Below are 26,771 nucleotides of genomic sequence, written 5' to 3'. Positions count from 1 at the left end.
ATTCTCTCTTTTTTTTTTTTTTTAAAAAAGTCATCATTTCCCATTCGGTCTCCTTCCTTTTTCCTGACTGTCGGATGCTCTCGTTTGAGCTGCATCTTTGTTTTTTTTTCCCTTCTCTCTTTTGCGTGGGCGAATCACAAAGTGTTGGAATCTATTGCCTTTGTCTGACAAGTCATCCATCTCTATGCGGAGGGGATCTGTGGGATGGAGTGATAGAAGAAGAAGGAGGAGGAGGAAGGAGGGGAGTAGGAGTGAGGGGGGGGGTGTCTGAGGGACTTTTAGAAACAGACACACAAGCGAGTGGGGCTTCATTCTCAACCCAAAGCTCAGGCAGGCAGGCACGGTCCATTCCGGAGGAGAGGGGGACCCGCTTGTTGTCATCTCCGCCCCCCCCCTTACCCACCCACCCCCCGCGCCCACCCCCTTGAATTACTATTTTTTTTTGGTTTTTTGTTTGAGGGGGGCTGTTTTTCTTCCTCCGATCGAGCCACCTGGGGGGGACCCCATACGCCGCCGCCGCCGCTCGCGCACTTGCCGTGGATCGAGGAGGATTTCTCCCGCTGCTCGGTCGGACCCGCGTGGAAAGTCCGCTACTCTGATGCCGCAGCCGCACGCGTGGGTCATGCGCTGCACCTGACGCCCCCCACCCACACCGCCCACCCACCTCCGATTCTTTTTTTTTTTTTTTTTTGAGTGTGTGTTTTTATTATCATTATTTTCTACACGGACGAATTCTTTCTTGGAAGAGCTGAGAAGTTGCTACGCACTCCGCGGCAGCCTACGCGGACTCCATATCGACCACGCGGACTGTTTGGCGTGTTTTCTTTTGTTATTATTATTTTTTTCCCTTTAACGGCTGCTGCACCATCGAGGCGAGACGGCGACCTCAGTCGATTACCTTTCTTTGCTCTGCTATCCCATGGATATTCACTGCAAAGCAGACCCCTTCTCCGCCATGCACCGTGAGTCTTTTGAAAATATCGAAAAAAATAATTGGGAATAAATAAATATCAGTGCTCATTTGGAAATGAAAGGATGGATCGAGTTTGCGAGTGTTTTTCTGACAAATGTGTGGGAAAACGAAGGGTGCTTTTTGTGAGACGTTGTACGAGGTTTTATAATTATTATTATTATTATTTTACAATGCTCACTTCGCCATCCTTGATTTTGTTTAATGTGAAGGAAGTGACGGAAAGTCAACATTAACACTATTTTTTTTTATTATAGGAAAACTTGAATTTGATTTCTCGAAAGAGCAATGAAAATGTGACAGACTTCGTTCAAAATTCGAATTATATCGGGCAGAACTTAAACAAGCGTGATCTCATATTTTATTATGTTTAAAAATTGTGCTATTCCAAAAACAGCATTTTACTACGATTAGAATCCTCCAAAAATATTAAACACCAGCCCTTACAAATTCCTCCAAAATACAAATTCCACTTTTTCGTCAAGGCTATTTTTCTTCCTGATTATATTTAATTTTATTTTTTCGCGTGAGCTGCTCAAATGCTCAATTTGAATACAAAGCTTTTTATTACCTGTGACATCACATTATGGAGACCAGTGTGTGTAAATGATGTGAAACAATTTCTCATTAGAGTGCTAAAAAACAAGAAGAATTAAAGCATTAAAAATACAAATTTTGTTTGACACGAGCCCCAGCCTGCGCCTCAATTATTTATCCGCGTTTGTAATATGAGTTATCAAAGGTCATTTGAATTATTTACTATAATCGTGCAGGGAAAATTAAACAGGGCGAAACGTAATACTCGCGACATGTGTTGCACTGCACGAGCTGGTCTTGGAAAATATGACCTCAGCAGGACAGGGAAATACTTTTACGCACGCATTTTACGCATTAATAACCCCCCCGCGACGAACAAAAAAAAAATTGAATTGAAGGCAGGTGAGTCGTCTTCAGGTATGTAATGTTATGCTTCCCCCCTCCCCGGTGCCGCTGTTGTATCCCACGCAGGGCACGGCGGCGTGAACCAGCTCGGCGGGGTGTTCGTGAACGGCAGACCCCTGCCGGACGTGGTGCGGCAGCGGATCGTGGAGCTTGCCCACCAAGGGGTCCGCCCGTGTGACATCTCGAGACAGCTCCGGGTCAGTCACGGCTGCGTCAGCAAAATACTCGGCAGGTAAAAAAATAATAAATAATTTTAAAAAATCCACTAACGCACCAAGTTTCAAAACATCAATCTCGTCGCAGCTCCATTCTAACCTCAGCCATATTGTGATGTATAGAAGTCAGCTTTTTATTTATTTTTTGCTTGCACATTGCTTTTTTTTTTTTTTAGCTTTGCGAAATGGGAAACAAAATCGCAATCCCTAAACCGCGGGATTTTTTTTTTTTTTTTTTGCTTTTCTGTCTAATTCTACACACGTGAGCACGAGAGGTAATATTTTGACATATATTTTTTTCCCAGCTATCAGAAGGCATTTCAGAGGTATTTCAATGCACACACACTGAATGTTTGTCAGAAACATTGCTATTTTTTAAAAAAAAAATCTTATTTTGATTTTTAGGTCTAATAACTAATACGTCATGGTGGCATGTCATGCATGCACACTTGTTTAAACCCACTCCCACTCCACTCAGCGCCGTAGATGTGATTTTAAAAGAAAATGTGTATTTTTTTGTGTGTATTCCGAATCCACGCACTAACTGCAAAAAAAAAAAAAAAACTATATGAATCGCTGTCGACATTAAACGTGCACTGTGTGCAGGTACTACGAGACGGGGAGTATTAAACCGGGGGTGATCGGGGGGTCCAAACCGAAGGTGGCGACCCCGAAAGTGGTGGATAAGATTGCAGAGTACAAGCGGCAGAACCCGACCATGTTCGCCTGGGAGATCCGGGACCGGCTATTGGCCGAAGGCGTGTGCGACAACGACACCGTGCCAAGCGTCTCGTCCATCAACAGGTACAAACTTATCATGATTATTATTATTTTGATAAAGCGTCCGAACTTGGGTGGTCTGTTGCAAATGCAATTCAATCCACCTGGATTGTGGCCGTCAAACACGCAGAGTGGAGGAGGAGAGAGAGCGTGGAGGGGGGAGGGGGGGAGGAAAAAAAATCACATCTGTCTCGATAAAAAGCGATCGATAGGGTGTAAGCAGGTCTGCAGGCGGCGGGGAAATGCCCGCAAAATGCTTGAATAGGCGGAGCGCAGCGGGACACGTGACGTGTCGCCTCTCATTGGACAACAATCGGCTGCTTTTGACACCGTTCTTATCGTTACGATTGGAAATGGAACTTGGACACGTTTTGAAAAATCTTGTGTTGTTTCTATTGCTATCATAAATGGATTTTTGTTTCATAATTATGAGGTACGTGTAATCTATAGATGACCTCTGACTTCATGTTGATATTGATCTTATGAACTATAATAATTTATAATCTGTCCATAAATTCCTAAAATGTGTTTAATATATAAAGCCCAATGTAGTATTTATTCCTGTGACAAATGGGTTATTACACCTATTGTAAATCTTTCTTCTGGATAAAATCATATGTTTGATTTTATAACTTAACATTGTTTGTATTACGAACATGTATATTCAATGTGTAATTATAAACTAATATAACGCAGCAAATATTCACACCTCAGCAAATAATCACATTTATTTGCTGTAGCATCAAATATGAATCATTGTAATTATAATTTTTATTATTATCATTCATATTAGTAGATTGATACCTTTAAAACTATTTACATAACAAATCTATTTCCTAATATAAATTTTATTCCTGCTTTAAGTGAGACCATATTATTACAATTATTACTGCGTATATACTATATGTATGGATAAAATGTAGGATAATTCTATTTGAAAACATTTTTAAAAATTAATAAATTACATTTATTTTATGCTTAGCTTAAAATGCTTTCTATTCCTACCATAATTGGGCCTTTATGCTTTTACTTCCAATTAATGAAAAGAAACCTATACAATTATATCTATTCAAATAAAAAAAAATACAATATTAAAAAAAAAAAATCCCTACTCATTACTTCATTTAGCTTAAAATAGTTTCCTATTTCTACCATAAATGGGCTCAAATGTCTTTGGCGAGACTTTGATGACGCTGGTGGCGGCGATAGGGGGGAAAAAGTGCCCTTGGAGGAGTGTTGAACTTTGGTTAGGAGCCACCGTTCCAGAGAGCTGGTCATCGGCATTACATTTTAATGAGCTGAGGAGAGTCTCATAACACGTCCAACTAAAGGTAGAAAAAGCTGGAGTTCACACACGCACACACATGCAGAGAGTGACAGAGGGGGGGAGAGCGAGAGGGAGAGAGAGAGAGAAAATTGTGTGTGTGTCTTAGCATCGGTGGGTTGAATGTTTTTAGGCCTTTCTATTCGTTTTTGATTTGTCTTTCCAAGTGCATGGCAAGTCAGATAAAATATTCGGTCAGGTTTGCAACCCTGGAGTGTGTGTGTTGATGTGTGTGACCTGTTGCTGCTAAAATTGGCTTGACTTTTAAAAACACGCTTGCCTACGAGTGTTAATAATTGACATTGGGCTCTAGCGGTATGTTTTTCTAACTTGCCAACAATGTCTCATAATAGCTGCTGGGGGGGGGAGTGAGTTTCTCCAGCGCGCACCTGCGGGGTTGTTGTTTCGCGAGGCTGCAGCGAGTCGGCGGTCTTCGCGGTTAAAGGGGGTCTGACCTCTGCTCTCCCGACTAAAGAGGATGTCCCGGCTTTTCCCGCCTTGAATTATTAAAGATGACAAGTAGGCAGGTTTGCTTTCTGCCGCGTGGTCCCCCCCCCCCAAGAAGCGACTATTGATCCCCCATTTTAATATTCCTTCAGGGGATTTCCCTTCTTTCCACACCGGCCCGGAACACAAAAGTCGTTAATTCGCCCCGTCGAAAATTGCTTATTCAATAGCGACAACACGGAGTGGAAAACAAAGTCCTTGAATTTATGAGTCTCCCTCAAGCCATGCGGTCAGATAACCGTTGTGGTGAGATGTTAGAAATTCAAATAAAATATTGATGTGTGTTTTCTGGAAGAACCTGCGGGGCCTTTTGTGGAGGACGGGGGACACATGAGACACATGGAACCAGTGTACAATTTTCCCCCCCTGAGGACGTTAACCCCTCGCTGCCCGACCCCCAAACACACACACACACACCCTGTAATTCTCTTTTGTCACACCTGTCGGCCCCCGACGCGGGATCCCCGACGCCGACTGTTATTCAATGATCTCATGCTCGCGTGTCAATCAAAAGATTATCACGGTCACGGTGCGATGTAATGCGATCGGCGTTGACAAAAGAGCTTGTGCAAATCCCAGCGTAAACGTGTGTTTGCCTAAAAGAATTACAGCAATCCTCGTATTATGCTTGTTTGAAAGCCGGGCCGATTGTCAGTGCGGCCGGCGAGGATGGAATGAAGGGAGAGAGGTGAGGGAGAAGCAAAGGTGAAGGAAGGACAGTGTACAGAAAAGCCACTTTGATATTGTGCAATTTTAATCCGGCTAATGTGCTAAAGCAAAATATTAACAAATTATTCTATGCACAAAAGTTACTTTACAATTCCTTTTTTCTATGTTGTTGCAAGTATCATGTGAGGCCAAGTTTTCTGTCGCCGACTACAGTTGATTGTCACTTTATGGCACTGGTGTCTAACTTGAGGCTCGGGGGCCAGATCCGGCCAGCGGCCGAATTTTATGTGGCCCGCGAAGGCCTATTGTTTCTGTCGATTTCATGTTTCTTACAAATTATATTGATTTTAAACAACACTGCAGTGTGAGATTTTGCAAGATTATTTTTTTTACCCATTTGAAATCAGTTTTAAAATAAAGTCCTATTTACGCTTTCAATGGCAAGTTTCGCTGAAAATCAAACTAAGAAAGCTAAAGTTCATCCGGAGGCCTGCCCTGGAACTTTGCATCAGATCAATTCAGCAGATTTTGTTGTCTTTAGTTCGTTCCAAAGCGCCGAGCATAAGATTATGATGCTCAACAACCCGAAACGATTGCTGAATCAAGTTTTTGTTGATGCCAAGTTCCAGGGAAGACAAAAAAAAACTCGTCAAACGCGGGCAAACGACATCGTTGTAAATTTTAACAGACGGTGGCTCGCAATTGTTTCCTCAGCGGCAGTTGGTGCCGAACGTGGTCTCGCAAGTAGATATGACAGAAATGGATGTGGGCGGGCGGGCGGGTGGCTTGAGAGGAAAAGAGGCAGCCAGGGGGGGGAGGGAGATTATTAGACTTGGCCAGGTAGAGTCAGTCAAGCTGATCATTGAGGTGAATTGATGTGATTTCATGCTTTGTTTGCAAGATCATTCAGACCAAAGTGCAATGAAGACTTTCCCGCCATGTCACATTGTCCCCATGCTCGCATGTGTGTGTTGTTGGACTCCATCATATTTCGGAGCTCAGCGAGATTGAAAAGCACACATACAAACTCAAGAGATTGAGTCCAAAAGCAAGAGATTGCCTATTTGGGGTTGGAATAGAGAGGATACGAGCGGGGCCCTCGGACCGCGGCGCTCTTTGGCATGCACGGAGCCTAAGTGGACATGATGAGCTGTGTTTAAAGCGTCCCGGGGCGGCCCGGCCCGCTGTGAAATCTCCACGCTCGGGAGGCGGCATTGATTGAGTTTACGTGTGTGTGTGGGTGTTGTTCACTTTACCAGGATTATCCGCACCAAAGTCCAGCAGCAGTTCCACCCGTCCCCCGACGGATCCGTCACGCCGCTCTCCACACCGGGACACACCATAGGTGAGAGTTGGGACTTCACGGAATGAACGGAAAAGCACGGTTAATATTCACACTGAGGCTGTGTGGGGAATTAGTCACTTTTTCACTGTCTGGGCTTATTTTGGGTTAAATTATATCGTCATTTTTTTTGTGGACATTACAGTGCATCGTCCACTATATTAAAAAAAATAATAAATCACTTTTAAGTGAACAAATTACATATGTAGTCATCATTCAGTTAGTTCCCTGTGATATTATTTAATTAGTATATTGATTTTTTGCAGAAATTTTAGTGAACAATCCTAGGCCGCTTATTTACAAATTCCAAATCATTTACCGTATTTTCCGCGCATTTAACAGTTTTAAATTAAGTGCGGCTTACGTATGGATGCTGAATTTAAGTCAAAAAAGTTTTTACTCGTTGGCCGCACTGGTTTGCTTTTTTTTTATCATCCAATAGTGCGCTATCTATTAGGAAAAATTCACAAAATAGACCTGATACCCAATAGGCACGATATAACCCTACTAAAATGATGATTTGAACACAAATGGTGAAGCAACACATGTAGAGAGACAAAACAACAATTCTCACAAGCATATATTCTTTTAGTACTGTAAATATTACTGTTGCATTTGCCTTCTTGGTGTACATCTATTAGTGTATTACGGTAGTTTTGCCCAACAAAGCCTGACTGAAATATTTCCCTATCAGTACCCAGCACAGCCTCCCCGCCTGTGACCAGCGCCTCCAACGATCCCGTAGGATCCTACTCCATCAACGGCATCCTGGGAATCCCCCGCTCCAACGGCGAGAAGAGGAAACGAGATGAAGGTGAGCAAAAGAGGATGCTCTCTTGAATTCCCGCTCGCTCTCGTCCGTCTGTCTGCGTGAAGTTTTTTGCCGCATTTATGACAGCCGCCGAGGTTGTTTCCGAGTGGCGTCTCCGGTGACTTGTTATGTTGTGTATCAGGCAGGGGGGGGGCCTTGTGATTCAATCAAGCTTGTTTTCTCTGCCTTGTTTGTTGCCAAACGTTTCTATTTTAGACCTCGTTCAAACATCATGCGATTTCAGCAAATTAACTGTCCGCAATTAATCGATACTATTTTTAGACAAACAAAACGACAATTTGGCAAAGAAAAACACGCAGATCCATTCAAAGATTAAGCAGAAGGCAAACCGGTCCGAGCCAGATTTTCTCATTGTGGACACACGCTGCCCGAGGGCTAATAGATTATTGGACGTGCAAACAATTGGCTTTTTTAATGCCTGGGAATTAACATGTCCCCAGTGGAGACCTGAAAAGGTGGAGCAACACAGCCAGAGTGTGTGCGTGTCAACATTTTCTGAAGAGCATGTGATAAAAAAAAAAAAATAAAAAAAAAAAGGCCTATTCCCACGTTTATGTTTCTATCTTTTTAGTTCTCTGGACTGGCAACCACTTGGACGGAAGGAAAATCGGACATTGTAAGTTGAATCTTGTTTGCTTTTTTGGGGGGGTCAAGCAGATCACTGCACTCAATGTTCTTGTTGTTTTCGGCCCTTAAAGGGACGGAAGCTAAAATGAATCATTTGAAATGAAAAAAAAAAAGATCATCTTGAACTTTGAGGGGGCCGGGTCAAAGGTGGATGTATTTTTGCAAGCACATACGTGTATGAAATAAGGGTGACAATTTGCACCCCCCCACCCCTCAAATGCTCTTCACCCTCCGAACATGGTGACATTTAAAGGAATTTGCAATTCTGCAGAGAGGAAGCTATTAATTCACAAATTAACACCCCCCCCCCTTTCCCCGCGCTCTATCGTGGATGCGCAAGCTATCGAAAAAGACAAAAGAAATAGCCTTAAGGGGAGAGGGGGGAAAAAAAAAAAAAAGAGTCTCAACCCTATCTGCGGAGAGATTGCTTTGCATGTCTGCGAGCAGCGATAGCAATTACGACAACGCTGGGAAGAAGGTGTCCTTTAGCCTCCGCCGCCAGCTTCGCCGCCGCCAACGCCACTCCGCTCCAAATCTATCCATAGCCGCATTTATTTGTGTATCTCATTACAGGAAATGGAATGTTGCTCCTTGCCAAATGCATTAAAAGCAAAAGTAGGGAAATTAGTCCGTTGTACTCGCTCGCTCTTTTAAACGCGGCTTGGGAATACCATGTCGAGAGAATTAGGTGACAACTGTTGTGCCGTTGTCACACGCGTCAAAACAAAACAAATATATATTTATCGTGAACTCCCCCAGTGATACTTTGATGTAGTCGTTTTTCAAGTTCCAAACAAAAAAAAAAACCTGAGAACTGCAGGAGTGGTACGGTTCCGGCTGTTCGTATCAAGAAAATAAATTAAGGAGCTAATTAAAAAGGGAGACAGGTTCATGCAGATTTACCTTCAACCACAGTAGTCGGGGCCAAGGCGGGTTGATGTGACCTCAAGTTTGGATCGGCACCTCCTGAACGGAGTCCAGCGGAACTCTCGGGAGGAGCTACGGTGATAAATCAGAGGAAAGAACAAAGGTCATAACTTGTGATTGTAGCACGGCGGGAGAGGAAGCTGATGAGAAAATGAAAATACGGCCTGGCGGGGTTGTGAAGTCGTGACGTAAAAGAAAGGAGGCTGTACGCAGGAGCCGAGCCCGACTGATTACCGGGCCTCCGTGTTTTGATTTGTTCGCATGAGATATTGGGCCGTGTTGGATGATTGTACGGCGTGTGTAGCTTTTAACACGCGCGACCCGCCGGCCGAGTTTAAATCAGTTAGCGGGTGGCTTTTAACCCGAGCCTCCGCTGGTTGGCTAGTCAAGCCAGTCCGTGACAATGAGTCAATAGTGGCGCGCTTTGGAAAATAAATGCACCCGTGGCAAAAGAGAAATAAATAGCATCATGAGCGCCATGATGGGAGGATGGGTGGAATGAAGAGAGGAGGGGGGGGGGGGCAGGTATGAGAGGGTCCACAGAGCGGAACATGGAGACAAGAGGCGGCCACAGTGTTGGAAGAGGACACAAAAGGGTCTCCCCTCCTCCCACGTCTTATCGACGGCGTCTTATTTCCGGGTTAACCATTTGCGTTCGGCGACATGGCTGGCGTTGTAAACAGTGGCACCCTTTATGATACAAACACATAAATATATATCTCTTCATATACGGAAAGGCAATTCGCCGGATGGAGAAGGAATCATGTCAGGGAAAAGTCAATTACGGCCAGCGACGCTGAGAATTAATGGAGCGACGCATTACTCAGCTTGAGGAGGGAGAAATAGGCAAGAGGAATAATTATGTTTCCGCCAAAAAAAAAAAAGAAAAAAAAAACTTGAAAATGCTAAACGGCGGGTTGGTTCAAGAGCGCTGAGCAAATGAGAAGTCGTATAAAAGCAGGACAGGGGTGCACTAGATAACTGTCTGAATGGACAATTCCAATTTTCTCTTTAAAGTCACAGTGAGGTGAAAATAAATGTCTTCTGAAGTGGGCACCACACAGAGGAGTGCTGTTAAAAACCCTGCCAAAGTGGTGAAAATTAAAAACATCGACTAAAAGTAGGACTTTGGTAAGAGAGTTGGCGGTAGGCATGGTGAGCCCATTTAGGGTTCCTAGAGTGGTAGAGATCTCGGTCGAGACTATAAATGATACAGAGCTGTTCTATAAATTGTGGCATCTAGGGTAGATGTATTTTCAAGATGTCCCGCTAACTAGCTAGCTAGCTAACCTCACGCTGCGGTCGTAGTAGTCATCATAAATGGCAAATTGGTCACCAAAAACAAAAGGCTGGTTTCAAATTCCAAATCAGTCTTTGGGATTTAACGATGTTGTCTAATTAATAGCCTTCTCATTTTCTTCATATGACATTGTGCGTATTAGCCTGCTTCTATTTAGATTAGCATCGGGAGTTGAAATTAAATCGAGAGAAAAAAAGGCATGGGAGGGGAGGAGTACAGCGAGTGCGAGCGTCAAGAAGCATCTTGACGCCTGCTGACAGTCAGTAAACTGGCTGATGGTGCTAAATCGAATTAATAAAGCTCTTAAACACGATGTAACATAACAGGATCTTAACAGCCCAGGCAGTGCTGTCTCTTTCTCTCTCTACCGCTCAGCCCTCCCCCCACCGCTCTCATTTCCGCATCAGAGGTTTCATAAATATAGCTAGCTTACAGGGAAGCAGTGTTCACCCTCTGGGTATACCACTTTGTTTGTGCTCCCTTCCTATTTCTTCTCTAAATGCGTTTTAAAAAAAAAAGGAAAGCAAAATCAACAAATGGTGCCCCAATTTGTGATGATGCTAGCTATCAGCGCAGGCCGGGCGAGGTAAAGGCCTCGTGATGTCAGGAAGCCGATGATTTATACCGAGGCGCTGTGTAGGAATTCATTTGCCTTTCAAACAAGCCTGGGTCTCCCCTCGGTTTATCTTATCAGACAAACGTGGAGATGAAAGGAGGACATGAGAATGCCACCGTGCCACAGTGGGACATTTAAATCCCCCCAAAACAGAGTCTTGATAGCGTTGTAGCTTGGGTTAGCCGTGGATCGATACAGGCGCGAATTTCAAGCGCGCTAGGCTAATTGTTTCCATCACGATTTGGACGGTTTATCGGGAGCTCGTGTTTGCGAGTTGGAAACACTGAAATCTCTGCAGGGGGTGATCAAAGAGAGGTTATTAAGGCGCTTTACGAAAGGGACGCCGTGTGAAAATGGCTGTTTTGACGTGTCTTGTTTTTATCTTGGCTTATCTCCTCGCACACCGCCGTTAAGAGCGAGAAACACGGTCAGCTGGTGCTGTGGGAGTGATAGCGCGGATACCTGCTGAGGCACCCGAAGGGATTGCAAAAAAAAAAAAAAAACAGAGAAAATGAAACAGACCAGTCAATGAGACACACACACACACACACACACACACGGCTGACAGTTGGGCTTCACACTTCACTTGACACACTGACTGTCAAAAGGATGAATCTGATTTATTGCAGCCATCTTATATGATATATGTCAAACATCAGCCCCTAATGGGGAATTCTCAAAACGCATGATTTACTGTTAATTCCGCTGAAAGGCAGAGTCTGTCATTTTTTATTTATTTATTTATTTTCTGGGGGTCGCACGACAAATTTGAAAAGCCTTCATGTGCATAATTGGCAAAATAGATGAAAGGTGGAATGAATTTCTTTTAGAAATAAAGCGGTTATGGCGAGCAGGGGCTCGATTTGTTTCATGAGCTGGAAGCCCAATTTATGTAAAATTCTGGGTCAAATTAAGTTTGACGCCTTTTGGGTGAAAATCTAATGACTGACTCAATTTTAAATCAAAAAAAAAAAAAAAAAAAAAATGAATGAAGCTTTTCTTTTTTCCTCTATAATACCGCAAACAAAAATAACTCATTTTGGTACGAGAAAAATGGCTGTGGCAAGCGTACCACAAAAACACAAGTCAATCGAGTGTCTTCCCCCCCGTAAAACACAGCCATCACGCCCTCCATCGCCGTCCACACATACACCCACCGGCAGCCAATTGCCGTTCTCCATTCCATTCCCCCCGCGGATCTATTTCTTGGTGCGAGCCAGGTTCATCCCCTGGCCTCAACCATTGAAAAAAGGTCAAGCAGCCGAGCAGAATGGCAATAACGCCCCCGAAATGGTACCATCAGTGGAACATGATTGATCAATTGAATTCCATAGCAGAGAAAAATGTGGGATTAAGTAGAGTATTATACGCACAATGAGTTGAGGCATGCTGTTCATTCCGAGTTCATTTCGCCTCCCTCCTCCGCCGGCGGATCGGGCAATCAATAGTGGACTTGCATATCATATATCAGCGGCGCCTGGCCCAGGAGAGAACATAATCTGCTGCAAATTTAGAATGACAGATTTGTACGGGAGCTAAGCCCTCATCCGCTGGTGGCGGAGGAAGGGAGGGAGGGAGGCGGGAATGCCGGCTGGGTGGTTTACCTACAGTTCTTTTTTTTGGGGGGGGGTTGTGATGAGTGTGCCACGGCGGCGGTGGAATGGGGTCAGAGATCGGGAAAAAGGAGAGGGCTCATTTGTTTGTATAGAAGGCGACCGTGTGAGGAAATGCATACGCTTGCCCTCGCCGCCCTCCGTCGTCTTTCGGACCTCGCTCCATTCTGCTTCCCCGGGCGACAGGCAATATGCAGGGGAGGCTAATACCTTTGGCGGGAAATAGTAGCGTTAAATAATGGCTCTCCATTTCCCTTTGGCAGAATGAGAGGCTGTGGACGGAATCGCAGGGCCGTCACGGACATAATTCAGGATTACCTCTCACGGGCACACACAACTCTCACAAGTAGCGAGGGAGCGCCAAGAGATACTACTGAAAATCTCACACACACTTTACAGGAAAATTCTTACACACTAATTAAAAACTCATATATACTGCTGAATCGCTCTCACACATTTTTTTTCCACTCACACTGAAGAAGTTTTCTCATGCTACTGAAACGCTCTCACACATTTTTCCCACTCACACACTGAGGAAAATCCAACTAAAATGCTCTCACACATTTTTTACACTCAAACTGAAGAAATCTTGTCATACGACTGAAATGCTCTCACACATTTTTTTTCCACTTACAAACTAATTAAATGTTCTTATACTCCTAAATACTCACACAGGCTCCTATTTTTTTCACACACGAGTAAACTAAAATGTGTATTCTCGGCCTTCTATTACACGAGGACATCAGGATATTTATCAGATATGTGCGAGAGTATTTTGGCTATGTGAGAGGTAATCCTGAATTATGACCCTGACGCCCCACCCCTCCCACCTCCTGAAAGAGGCGCCCTCCTTTCCACGTATATATTTGCGCTGAAGGTAATCCATCAATTACCATAGACCTATCACATGATGAGCGCGCTGATGGCGGCCGCCGAGGAGAGGTGGAGGACGCGGGGGCCGCCTGGGTGTACGATGCAGAGTCGAGGTAGATAAAAAAAAAAAAAAAAAGCCAGACATGCAGGTTGTTCCCCACCGCAATTTACTGCCGCTGCTCCTCTCGCCATCACTCTCACTCCCGTTTTGCTCAAAAACACGTTTGCCTGGTGCTTATCTCACAAAGCCTCCGGGGATATGGTAGGCTGAGAGGCTCCGTTAAGAAAAATAAATAAATAAAAGTATATCCTCGTGGCTGGGGGTTCACTAGCTTGTCACTGAGGTGGTAGCTCCAAAAGCTGGGCTTTTGGGAATATACACTGTCGAGGCAAAAGTATCAGCAGCGCTCTTCAAAAAAAAAAAAATTCCAGGATGGGCGGAGGCCAGAAATGTCACAAATGAATGGATTCAAAATAATCGAATCCAGGCTGCGCCTCAAATGGAAGAATATTCCATTTGTGAGCTTACAACATGGATAAAATGAACGTTGTGATTTCATCCTGGTCAAGGTAATACATAAAAGTTGAATGGCAGCGAATGGACTCTTATTTGTTTGAAAACGATGAAGCCATCGAGAAGACTGACATCAAAACATTGTCCTTCACTTCTTTCCTTAGGCGGTTCTGACGGTTCCGTCCCGGGCAGCGATTCTCAGGGCAGCGTGGAGAGTTTAAGGAAGCACCTGCGAGCGGACGCGTTCACCCAACAGCAGTTGGAGGCCCTGGACCGCGTTTTTGAACGCCCCTCCTACCCGGATGTCTTCCCCACCTCGGAACACATCAAACCCGAGCAGGTGAGCCGGCGGCGGCACATTTCCCAACGCGAGTAAGATCTTCCGGCTCCGGTCTATTATAGCGGCTAACCTTTATTTACATGAATCCCAGAGTTAAACAACAAGAGACGATTAATTCTGCCGTGCCAACTCTACGTGGGGGCCCAGGCAGCCCGAGCGCCGCCCCCTAATTGAGTTCATTTTCATCTCTGCGCGATCGCTGGGAATTACAGCGGCGATAAATCAGGGGGACAGCGCGGCGGCCCGCTATACAGTCCCTAATGCAGCTAATTACCAAAGTGATTTCTACGGCAAGATCAATACCAAAGCGAATTGGAAATGACTTGCAATCACAAAGAGCACGGAAAACGGTATTAAAAAGGTGGAGGAGAAAGGCAACGGGGGGGGGGCTGGAAATGGCATCACAAATGGGTGGAGAAAAATCCCTTTTAATTTGCGGCAATATTAATCAGGTTGCACTCTTTGTGTGTGCCCCCCCCCCATCTCCTTTTGGGGTACACTTGCTATTAAGGGGCTTGTCTGGTGTCTGCGTCAGAGCATTAAAAAGCCATTTTGAAGAGGTCCGGGCTCAATAGGCCTCACCCCTCCCACACTTCTGGCAGCCATGTGGTCGGGGTCATTCTGCGCTCGCCGCCCGCCCGGGCTCTGCCCGCCGCTGCCCCGCGGCTCATCTGCATGACAAAATGGCTCTTGTGCCGCGGAGGCCCGGCGGAATAGAGAGGAACATCCAGCCTAGTGCCGGGGAACAGTTGTAGGCAGACAATTAGAGTTTATCTGGGATAGAGGCGGACAAGGCCGGGGTCAGCGGCTCGCCCCCTGAGGGACCCCCGTCCCATTGAGACAAACAGATGCCCTCTGATACGAGCACGCACACTTATCCCCTTGAAGAAGAGGAAGTGCCATCGCCCCGACTCAAAGCAGATCAATGCGATTCTTTTCACGGCGTGAAATAAAATGGGAATTGACGACGAAAAGATGTTTATTGGAGGTAGCGCACAACAGGAGATTTTTTTTGGGGGGGGGGAGTGTGTGAGGGGGCTCTCTTTTTAAAACACAACCACATGTCTCTCCTGCAACAAAGCCTTGAATGTCTCCTCCCTTGACTGGTCACAGGGATGACTGCAGCGGAGCACAAAGCGCCAGCTGACACCCCGTCCTTTCACTCGTCTCCCAATCCCTCTCTCATCCCGCTCTAGCTCGACTTGCCTGCCTCGCTTCCCCTTCAGACGAGGCCTTAATGCATGCATACGTACTACATCACAGGGACTCGGTTAAAAAAAAAAAAAAAGCACAGGCGGGAGTGTTGTCGCGGAAGCTCGACATCCGAGGGAACGGCATTCCAAAATATATATATAAATCAAGGTGGTCTATTTATTGGGATATAAAAATAAGTGTCAAAATTATAATGGGAGTAAATCTGAGAGTGATGTGTGGCCTAAATGTAATCCAAACTAATTTTGCGTCCAGATTTCCCAATGATCCTTTAATTGTATTGACACAGGCGAACGAGTACTCACTCCCGTCCCTGAACCCCGGCCTGGAAGACGTGAAGCCCAGCCTCTCCAGCAGCGGCAGCTCCGACCTGGCCTCCAGCGTCTCCCAGAGCTACTCGGTTGTGACAGGTACGCTCCATCCACCGTGCACAGTAAACCAACAACATTAAGTCAATACTACCGTTTATGGCGCCCTCCCCCCTTTCTCGAATCCCCCTTTCGATCATCAAGCCATACAATTTTCCGAAAGCGCTTTTTGTTGTTTTCCCACTGACGTTCCAACTCATTCCATTTTCCATTAAAGGGAGCCTTTAGTGTGCGCTATCAAGGTAGTAACAGCTGATGACTAAAAATAGTGTTTATGGCATCCAATAACACAGCATGATAACGGTGATAATTAGCTATATTCTTGCACATAAGAGATTAAAGTTTAAAGCTTAGGAGATAAACGCCACTCTTTCCACGATGAGCTATCCCCAACTTTTCACTCCCTACTGACTTACCGAGGATGCTAAACGGTTACAGATATTTTTTCAAATGCATTCGACCGGGGTCGCTAAAAATCCAATACGGGTGGGGGGGGGGTCTCAACGCTGCCGGTGTTGGAGTTGGATCGGGCCGCTAACAGATTGAGGGAGAGCACTTCACGTACGAGACAGCTGCTGTTCTCGCTGCGACACCTTGCTTGTCATCAAAGGCTATGATAGGCTGTTGATTGACAGCGGCGGCGAGATGAGAGTGGCTGGCTGCCGAGTCTCATTGTGAGCAGGGGAGAGTAAGAAAGATTAAACGCAGGGAGAGAAAGGGCAAAAGGAGAGTGAATTCTAAAGATCCAAACTTGTCCCCCACGCCCCACCCCGAGAGCCGTAAAAGAAAAATATATGTAAATTAATAAAGTGAAGGATGCAAAATCCAATCAGATACAGTGGTGCTTTGAGATATAAGTTGAATTCATTCTGTGACCATAACAGTTGTATCTCAAATCACAGTTCCCCATTAGAAATAATGTAAATGTCATTAATCCATTCCAGACGAGGCCAGAAATTGTGTTTTGGTAATACGCAAAGTAAAACTTTTTACGATTATACTTAGCCTGTCAATAGCATTTTCTATCATGTGTTAGCATTGAGCTAGCAGAATTAAAGGCAAAGTTAGGGGCTTGTTTTAAATACACATTTTGGAATTCTCTCGATTAAAAGTCCATTTGAAGTAGGGGTGGTGTCATTAAGGGTGCTAAAAAAATGGCCAACGCGTCGCAAACGGTCTGGGCAAACCTGATCTACGGCAGGTAACGGCAGGTGCGGCGCAAGAAATAGCTTGTCGTCGCCGTATCGCATAACGGCAGTCGGTCGGTGGCTTCTTTTTGATGGCTGTTGGTTAATTGAAATTTTGTTTCATTGAGGCGGTTGAGATTCTTTCCCACGACAGGGTTAGGTTTTCCTCCAATAACATGCTAGCCTTTTTTTATTAAAAGTCACATAATTGTGTGTGTGCGTGTGAAAGAGAAGTAAAGACGAAGACAGCATGATTGAAAACTACATCGGCCCTTCTCAAATGATCCCCCGCCCCCCCAGACCTTAACCTAGAAAAGAAAGACCCCCTTTTTCCTCCCGAGTATGTGGGAGGTGGATTTACCGAGAAAAGTTGGGCCTCAGGAGAAGAAAGGTGCGCTTTTTTTTTTTTTTTCTGCCGGACCTTTCCTATGAAAGCTGTTTCGCTCGGGGGAGCACACGCAAAGCAGGTGGCCTCCAAGCCACCTGGGGGGCCCAGGAGCCATATAACGGAAACGGCTTCATGATAAAACTCCGTTTCAAGCCAACAAACCTTGATGCGGTCGTTTCAAACATTAGACAGAGATGCTCATTTCAAATCGCTTTTTACGACTTTTTTTTTTTTTTTGCAAAGATTGATTGGCTGTATGTAGTTAGTGGGCAATATTAGCAAATAGGAATGAATGCCAAAGCTGGAGGGGAAAAAAAAAATACTAAATTACCTCGCTCACTTAAACTGGCATCCAATTATCAATAAATTATTCTCCCGTACTGGAGCGGCAGCGATGAGATTATATTCATTCTAGAAATGTTTTCAGCTCCTAATTAAAATCCACACCGTTATTGATCTTGTTGATTTTTATGTTCTGGAATTTGCATAATCTATTAAAGATGAATGATTCATGAATCGCTGAGGTTTGTCTTCCAAGGTTGCAGTAGCAATAGTGTCCTCCGTTTACCTGACAACTCCGAATTGGTTGTTTGGGAAGTGGCGTGACCGGTTTTAAGTAAAGTACGGACTGGATCCGACTGGACCGGACTATCACATTTGAAACCAATCCTGCCCCAAAAGGATTCAAATAAAATGACTCGGCAATACCCCTGCTTTGGGGGTTTGATGATCGTATTTGACCAAGGTAGCAAAAACCTTGTGAAGAAAGTGTTTTCTTCTCCAAAGTTCCTTGGAGTGTGTTTAAGGATGAAATGCTCACTAGAGAGAAGACTTCTGCAACAATGTGTGAACACATCACTCAGACGGCCGCTGTAGGTTCTTAACAGTCCATTTCTATGGTTGATGAAGTCCGTGGACACAGCGTGGTTTGCGAGGCCGAGACAGATGTTAGAGAACTCTATAGCGTCTTTGCGTTTGTTTGGGAGAAGGGTCCCAAAGGACCTGGAGTTTATCTTCCACCTCCATCATCAAGGCGTGCGATTTGACAGGCTCGGGGCTCGGCCTCGTCTCCAGGACAATAAGCAACGGCGTGTCTGATTAGTTTCAGAGTTCAGTGATCTCGAACGAAGCGTCGGTATCGTTAAGTTGTTTGACAACGCTTGCTCGGCTGTTGAGAAAACACAAGCCCGCGGTCGGACGTGCCCACGTTGGAGATAAGCTGAGCTCGGCAAGCTTTACCGAAGTTTGGCTCCGAGACTGAACGGCAATTTCGATATTTTATCTGCGGGATCGAAAACGGGGAGACGATAATGAAGCTCGGGGCGATTGTTACGATCATTTCTGACTCGGGGAACTATAATGGCTAACACGATGTGTTTAGCGCAGAGATTTCTGAAACGTGCCCAATTGGAAAGCGTTAAAGAGACGACATAATTAGATGAAGACGGGAGAGTGCGTTCTTGGGATAATCCTTGAAGAGGACTGTGTTTCCATGTACGGAAAATGTGACAGACTGGGATGAGCCAATTAAACGTTGGGGCCTTGTTACTGGATGTAGCGCATCCGCTTCTGCCACATATTCATGTCAGCCCCGCAGTAATGATTTGATCACGAGGACGAAATTTTTTTTTTTTCGTTCACTGAAAAAAATACCTCTTTCAATTAACAGTCAAAGGTTTTGACAAATTTATCCGTCCATTTGGGTTGGTTCATTGTCATTTTTGAGAGTAACGACAATAAACCAGGATTTGAACCCGCAACCTTAGACGAAACGATTGATTCCCGATAACACGTCCCGTGATTTCCGAACATGCACGTCCGGAATTCTGCTCCAGCTGCACAGAAATGGAAGTGAAAAGAGGGATAAATGAGATTTGGAAAGCCCCACTGTGTGATTCTATGGGAAAGCAGTCAGTTGATTCTCTGGCATTAGGTTGATAGTGCTGACAGGGCTGGATCTCCGCCTCCATAGAGCAGCCCTTATCTTAATGAGGAATCGCAACACACAGTCTTGTTGTAAAACAACAATGATGCGGGGAAGCAGCTAATGAGCCTATCATAGTGTCGGGGAAAGAGCCATCCCTCCCCGGCAGGCCCCAGCCAACTGCTCTGCGGCAGGCGGACGTCGACAAAGAGCGTACATTGATTGCATAGGTTGGAGAGGCGAAGCCATGAAAGACGCCAAGGCTCATCAAGCCAAATGAGATCAAAGCGGTCGGAGCTGTGTGCCAGCCAACGTTCGTGGTATTCGCTGGCGAGAAAAACAGCCGTGAGATAAACTCGAACCCCATCGGATGGGGTGTCCCTAATCAAGCGTCCCGTATGTGTGTCTGGAAAATGTTTTCCTAGCGGAGCTTCACCCAAATCATCCACCTTCCGTGCACTTAAAGCGGGAGCCCCATGAGGCATCCTTTGCCCCCTTCACCCCGTCCTCTGTCGGGGACTTGTCCCTCGCCGCCATCTTGTCCCAGCAGTCGAGTCTCTCTGTAGATGCCTCGACTCCCACCTCAACCACTATTCCGGAAAGCGATTTATAGCAGGTACAGGTTTTAAGGCCCCATATAACCCGATCCAATTTGCATTCAATTATAATAACTATTTAGTTTAGATTTATCTGCCAGGGAGAAGAATGGAAAAAAAAAACTTTTGTTTATACAGAAGCAATACAGCTTCCCGCTCATTAACACTAACTACCCTCTCCCTCTGTTTCACCCTGCTTTTCTCCCGCTATGACCTCTTGCTTGTCTCTGGGCTTAACAATGGGCCTCCTGGACCTTCTTGCCTCGTGACGGGCCCAACGTCTGAGGGGGCGACAGGAGGCCAAATTGGGGAGAAGGTCGGGGAAGGGAGAGGAGGGGGTGGCAATCGCAGAGGCATAGGGTTGATGCTAGGCCCTGTTTTGGACCTGTGGCTCCGTGTCCCGTGTGCCCGCCCACCCCCCCTTCATCAAGCCAGACCTGGTGCTGTCACATTTAATTAGAGGGCTGAATGTGGAGTAGAGATCAGAGAGTGCTCTCGGTGGCCTGCTGTCAGTTAGAAAGCCGCTTACAACGCCGGCTTATTAAGGTCCTTGATGAGAAAACGTCATTATTTCAAACACTTTCCCCTCACAAGTCACGTGCGTGATCTGTCCAATGTATGTTCTCCATGAAACATACAACGGGTGAATAAAATAATAGAACAAGATTTGTTCGTTTCTCGATTCAAATCACCAAGTGCGATCGTGAATCCTTCCGTGTGTCCGTTCAGGTCGAGACATGGCGAGCACCACTTTACCAGGCTACCCGCCTCACGTCCCCCCAACGGGGCAAGGCAGCTACCCCACTTCTACACTCGCCGGAATGGTTCCAGGTGAGTGACACGTCATTACTCGTGAAGGACATAGACGACCCTTTTTAAAGATGTATGAGTTTAGGTCTTCTTGTGCATCTTTGTTTCCGAGAAAAACCTAGCTAACACGTTGGCTAATACGAAAGATCGAGGCGAGCTTGTTATAGCCGTGTTAGATTGCGGTTTGCGTCAGCGGACGAGGACATTAGATGAACTCGATAGGCGATCACCACAATCAGTGGCCATGAGATAGGACAGTTCCTCTCAGTTACACTCCAGCTCCCAACGCTCATTACCCTGGCCGTGTCCACACGGCACACTTTCACCAGCCCTGTCGATAAACAGCGCCTCCGCTCCTCTCTTCGCCTCCCCGGACACCCGGGGCTGCCGAGCGTATCTTTTTTCCCCTCTACTTAACCTGCAGTTCAGGTTCATAGCAAACAGTTAAGGGTCAAAACACAGAGGCGTGGAGGGCCTGTAAATATTTAAATCACTATCTCTCTCAGGGATGAGGTCCGGTTACACGACAAGCACGGGCGGATGCGGGCGCACCGCATCGTGGCCTGGAACAACTCAAAAGGCAGCTCCCTTGATAACGCATTTCACAGAATCTGAGTCTAGAAGGAAGGCAAAAAGAATCTCGGTTTTTGGTAGAACAACTGATCCACCTAACCACGATTGATGTCCGGTTTCAATTTTTGTTATTTCCGTTGTAGATGATACCAAAGAGGCAAAATTGATGTTAGCATGGTAAAAACGAATGAACGGACTGCATGGTCACCTCTTTCGTTAGCATTTTTCGTAACGTTTGTTTCTGCTGATGTGTTCTAAAGGCGGGGACTTTTCCGGAAACCCTTATTCTCATCCACAATACACGACTTATAACGAAGCATGGCGGTTCAGCAATCCAGCGTTACTAAGTAAGTGAATCTTGCGTGTGCGCGTTTGGAGAAATATATTTGTCTGCACGCAAAACGTCATCTGGGTACGATGGTATTTTCCAACGGCTGGTTCTTCTGTTAACTTTCAGGTTCCCCTTATTATTATAGTGCCGCATCCCGTGGCTCCGCACCTCCCACTGCTGCCGCTGCCTACGACCGCCACTAGTTACCATGGAGACCAGCTCAAACTCCAAGGCCATGGCTTGGGTCTCCATGTTGTCCCCGTCTGAGAAAACACTGAGGTCAAAGGGAATTTGTGAGGAAAGGAAAAAGCCACCAGGTCACGCGGACTCGAGGAAGGATGGTTGCCAACACGTCAGCGTCACACATTTTGGGCCATAAGAGTCACCGCAAACATCGAGCTGTCCCACAGCCCTGAACATCTCCAGACTGACTTTTAAGAGATTATATAAATATATATATTGTGGAATATCTCAATTGAAGACGTGTGAAGAGTCCTTGTGGGGGGAAAAAAAACATGAAGTTGGTTTTTATTTTTGCCGCCTTTTTGCTGTTGTTGGTGTTGTTCTTTTACTCATGCACCCTTCACCATCCTTTTACATCATGGACGACAGTATTTTTCTGTTCTTAAAGACCCTGTAAAGTGAAGTCTGAGATTTGGTTCGAATGACATGATACACTTTCGAAGATAATGAGAAATATGTGGTATCCTATTTGGCGGAATTGATTTTCCTAATTTTTTTTGCGCCCAGTGATGCACTTTGGCGTCAGGCCTGCCTTCCGTACAGTTTTGTTGCTATCAGTGGTTATCCGGTGCAAGTGTAAATGACATCGTATCGAGCGTTAGCTTGTTAGTTAGCTAGCTAGCTATGCCTGCATACTAAAAATGCATTGTCCCTAAAGGCCACAAATTACTGAACTGCTCGATGTTATTTAAAGTGAGAAGGTGTACTCATCTACAGCTCATCCTTCGGTTAGCTCGCAAGCTAGCTGTTAGCTAGAACCTCTCGCTATAGCGTGACTTCACAAGCTTTGATCGCTAAAATTTGGCAGGGTTGGTAACAGCCGTTCTTTGTGGTGTGTCAAATGCGGAAGACATTTATTTCACTTTACAGGAACTTTAAAATGAGACAACCAAGAGGGACGATTTCGTAGCTTGATGGTAAAGAGAATTGTCGAGAATTTGACGCGAGTTTTCATCATGGCACCATGCCGTAGGGACGTCTTGACTCTGGTGCTTCAATATTTCCTCTTTGTTGATCCCACAAAGAAATGGCAGCGTCATCTCCGGATGTGGCAAACAATCAAATGTAAATTGTTTTTCAAAATAAACATGTCGACTCGGAATTTTAAATGTTAAATTATTTTTTTTCCTGTCACAAATTGTAATGTTTAAAAAAAACAAAGATTTTGAGCATAGTTACATTTTGCTAGTATTCCAATTATGTCCATGAGAATCCTTTGCTCCTTTTTTGCACTGTAACCTATTTTTTTCCAAATTCTCTGATTCCGATTTTTTTTTGTTTTTTAACAAGAGCGATGAGGTGTGCATAGTAGAAGTTAGTGGACTTTGTAAGCCATAGCTTCTTGGCTATACTAAAAATTCCTATTCAGCTACTTTGTCATACCACTAGATGCCTCCAGTTGAGCATACCAACTGTAAATTAGCTACGTACGCCTTATAAAACTATTTGTTCAACGCCATGCCACTTCAGTAACGTTCACAACATTTACAATTGTCCTTTGCCTCACGTTTAACTCTCGTTGTGGACTGAAAGAAAAAACAGTTTTGTTTTTTTTACTGTTTTGTGAATGTACTTTAACTACATTTGCCAAAGACTTAGTTTGATATTTAATATTTTATTTACAGTGTACGTGTGCATAAACGAAGCAGTATTATCTCCGATAAACGTCGCTAACAACACGACGAGCGAGGTCGAATCCGGCGACTCTTGTGTTCCCGCTGCTTTGTAGAACGATTTGTGAATATTGTGAAGACAATTCCTTCCTTTGTAAATATTATCACACGACTGAAGCGGCTCCCTTTGTAGATAAACAGACCGATGCATTTACATGTGTGTCTTAATTGTTACGTTGTGCTGTAGAGGAAGGCGCAACTGCTGTGTAAAAACCCCGGGCTACATGCTAACGGTAGCAGGCTAACGTCACAAAATGGTAGGCCGTCCTTGTCCATTTCCTGTCCATGATAACGCCATGATGATGTTTTTATGTCACTATGCAACAAGTTAAATGGCTTTCTGTATCATCTTTTGTTCTTGGGCTTCGGACTAACGGAGAAAAACGGTCTCTTCAATTCAGCGAATCTGTGGCAAAAAAAAAAAAAAAAAAAAGATACACGGCACTAACTGCTGTCCCGGCCATTTATAGATGTTGTGATCATTGGGTTTACCCAATTTACGGTCAGCTCTCAATGTATAGACACATTCATCTCATTCCCGCCTCCTAGTGAACCCGTCTACTGTACATCCTCTGGTACCATGATGATGTCAGAGAAACAGACTGCCACACTCGCTTATTTCTGTCTACATGCAGCTGGACATGTCTGAGGGCAGAGTGCACGCCACCATCATTTGGACGGGAATCTTAGCTGTGCTAAGTGGAGCACCTCTGAGCGAGCAGCTCTGTTGTAAAGATGATACGGGAGATGTGTCATGGACATAAAAAAAAAAAAAAAGGATTTCTGAGGAGAAAATCTATATGGGAAGCCCTGTGGCCTCAATCATTGCTCTGTTTCACTTCTGTTCCAATTCCTTTTGTGCACATGAGAAATAAATTCTTTTATAAGTCACTCGCTGACTCCGGCGCCTCCTTCACCTCATAAGATCAAAATTTCAGGGATTCTGAATGAGGTAGTTAGGGTTAGGGTTAGAATAAATAATAAAAATAAATAAAATAAAATAAATAAAAATGAATTAAATTAAATTAATTTGTGAGAATTGACTAATTCATCAATGTTTGCACAAAATAAAATGATCATGATTCGGATCAATTTTTCAAATCTAGCTGATTTTAGCTTGACAAAATAAAATTGAGTAAAACCCAACACCATTTTTTTTTCAGTGTACGGTTCTGCTTCCACACTTTCATTGTGTTGAAAGGCTAAAGCCCCACTTCTGTCTTCATTTCAATTTGTCCACTTCCTCTGCCTATTGTTTATTTCATGGATCCCCTGTGAAGCATCAAAAGCCGCAGCCCCTTACCGTCCATCGTGTTTGTCATCCGGGCCTTGTTAAAGATGGCAACGAGAAACACACAAATGCACTCCTCTGCCAGCTGAGAATTCCCAGTGGTAAAATTATTCCATTTAGATGGCAACTTTTTGTCACTACCCTGTCTAAATTGGCATCTCCGGCTCTCTGGTAGAAACCAATAAAGTGTGAACCCCGGATGCATCTGTCAATCAAGCTCATCTTTACATTGGCGGGCCAGATGACAACAACGGCGCACAGCCGGCAGAACGGAGGGCGCACTGATTGGCTCTCATCAGTTCGGCATTACCAAAATCACCTGTCAGCCTCGGAGCGATCGCGGAGGCCTCGCCGGAGGGGCCGCATAAGATTTACCCTCATTGTCAACTTGGAGGCCTCTTTGCCGTGATTCGTGTCTGTCACGGGTAATATATACGCGGCAAAACGACAAGGGACGTTAGATGGAAATCTCTTTGTACTGTAAAATCCGTTGAACGGACATGAATGTCATTTCCAGCAGATGAATCATTCTGGAAAAAAAAATCCATTTGATCTTTTCCCACTCAAATAAAACTGTAAAACCTTTTTTCGAACTTCTCATTAGACGCATTTATTTGAGAGAAACAAGCAAATGTGCTTTCATTTCAACAAGCGACACACACTGAGTCACTTCTTTGTACTGCAACACTCCTCTGTCGCCTCTTCCCCGACCAATCCATTGGGGGATTAACAGAGCTAACGAAGGCATCTTTTGCAACAATACCGCCGCCACTAATTAAAGCCGCTTCTAATGAGGGCTCATTGATTGACACAGCGGAGTTAGCCTCTCCCCTCGCCGGCGTCAACTACGACAGCCACATGATGAGGCCGACGACAGGCTCCCGAGCAGAGGGATGACGGGATGTCACAACGCGACCGCCGTCGTAGCGGCTAGTCCCTCAACTCGACTTTAAACAATGTGACACCCCCAGTTCTTGCCATGGATGTTTACATACACAACGCTGAATGCATAGAATTCTTACAAAGTACTATAAATAGTTTTGTTTATTAATTAGCACTTATGTCCTGACATCTTGAAATGAAGGGAAACACTATTAAATGGTTCTAAATAATATTCGATTGGAAAAATGGCCAAAAATTATAAAATAATTAAATAGTTAGTGCACTTTGTGCAGGTCTTTCCATCACCAGGGGACAGTATGATACAGATTAAGAATAAATAAAGAAGAGTTTCACAACTAAGTGACTCTAGGAAGGTGCAGCAATTAGCCGTTTTATGTACGTGCTATTTTTTTAACTTGTATTTTTTACCTCATAAGTAGGATTTTATGATTGCAAATAGTGTCAAATTACAAAATAAATTACCTAGGTTTTAAATATTAGACATTGCGCAATCACATGCCACCTAAATTTACAGTCCAGTATTCAAAACAATCGGCTACTTGTCATAAGTGCGTATTATGCTACCACGATAAAAAAAAATTGACAATTATAGAAATCACCATCCCAAAATAAGATTATTTCCACGCGGTACAGTTCCGGAGCTCCAGTCCAGGCTGATGATGCCGATCCTGACAGGATGATGATTATAGGGTTATTTTCACTGTCGGCGGGCGAGCCCATCCAGGCGACAAGAACATGACTTTGTGATGTTTGTAATGAGTGAGCATTGATTGATTCAACACAGCCTGAAGAGATTTTTTTTTTTTTTTTCCCACCATGTTCAAGCTCGGAGGACGTTGGGCGCTCCATGTGTGTTCCCCCCGTACTGCAAGCACATATCG

At 44.7% G+C, this 26,771-nt stretch overlaps 1 protein-coding gene across 2 annotated transcripts; it reads left to right on the top strand.

The window, feature by feature from the left end:
• Positions 1-311: 311 nt before the first annotated feature.
• Positions 312-24,587, top strand: pax2a (paired box 2a). Of its 2 annotated transcripts, none has more exons than XM_088384752.1 (11): positions 312-962; positions 1,979-2,144; positions 2,734-2,931; positions 6,667-6,752; positions 7,444-7,563; positions 8,153-8,197; positions 14,216-14,391; positions 15,893-16,013; positions 20,796-20,897; positions 21,710-21,796; positions 21,926-24,587. In XM_088384752.1, exons 1-11 carry the CDS (start codon positions 920-922, stop codon positions 22,045-22,047), a joined length of 1,266 nt encoding a protein of 421 aa, XP_088240878.1. In that variant the 5' UTR covers positions 312-919; the 3' UTR covers positions 22,048-24,587. The 2 variants fall into 2 exon arrangements, with proteins under 2 accessions (XP_088240878.1, XP_088240877.1); XM_088384751.1 differs by having other exon boundaries at positions 314-962; positions 21,907-24,587.
• The last annotated feature ends 2,184 nt before the right edge of the window (positions 24,588-26,771 follow it).

Source organism: Syngnathus floridae, chromosome 9, assembly GCF_059516105.1.
Source record: "Syngnathus floridae isolate MCC-2025c chromosome 9, RoL_Sflo_1.0, whole genome shotgun sequence".
Taxonomy (NCBI): domain Eukaryota; kingdom Metazoa; phylum Chordata; class Actinopteri; order Syngnathiformes; family Syngnathidae; genus Syngnathus; species Syngnathus floridae.
The sequence above is the reverse complement of the archived record's forward strand: the minus strand, read 5'-3'. Positions and strand labels throughout refer to the sequence as shown.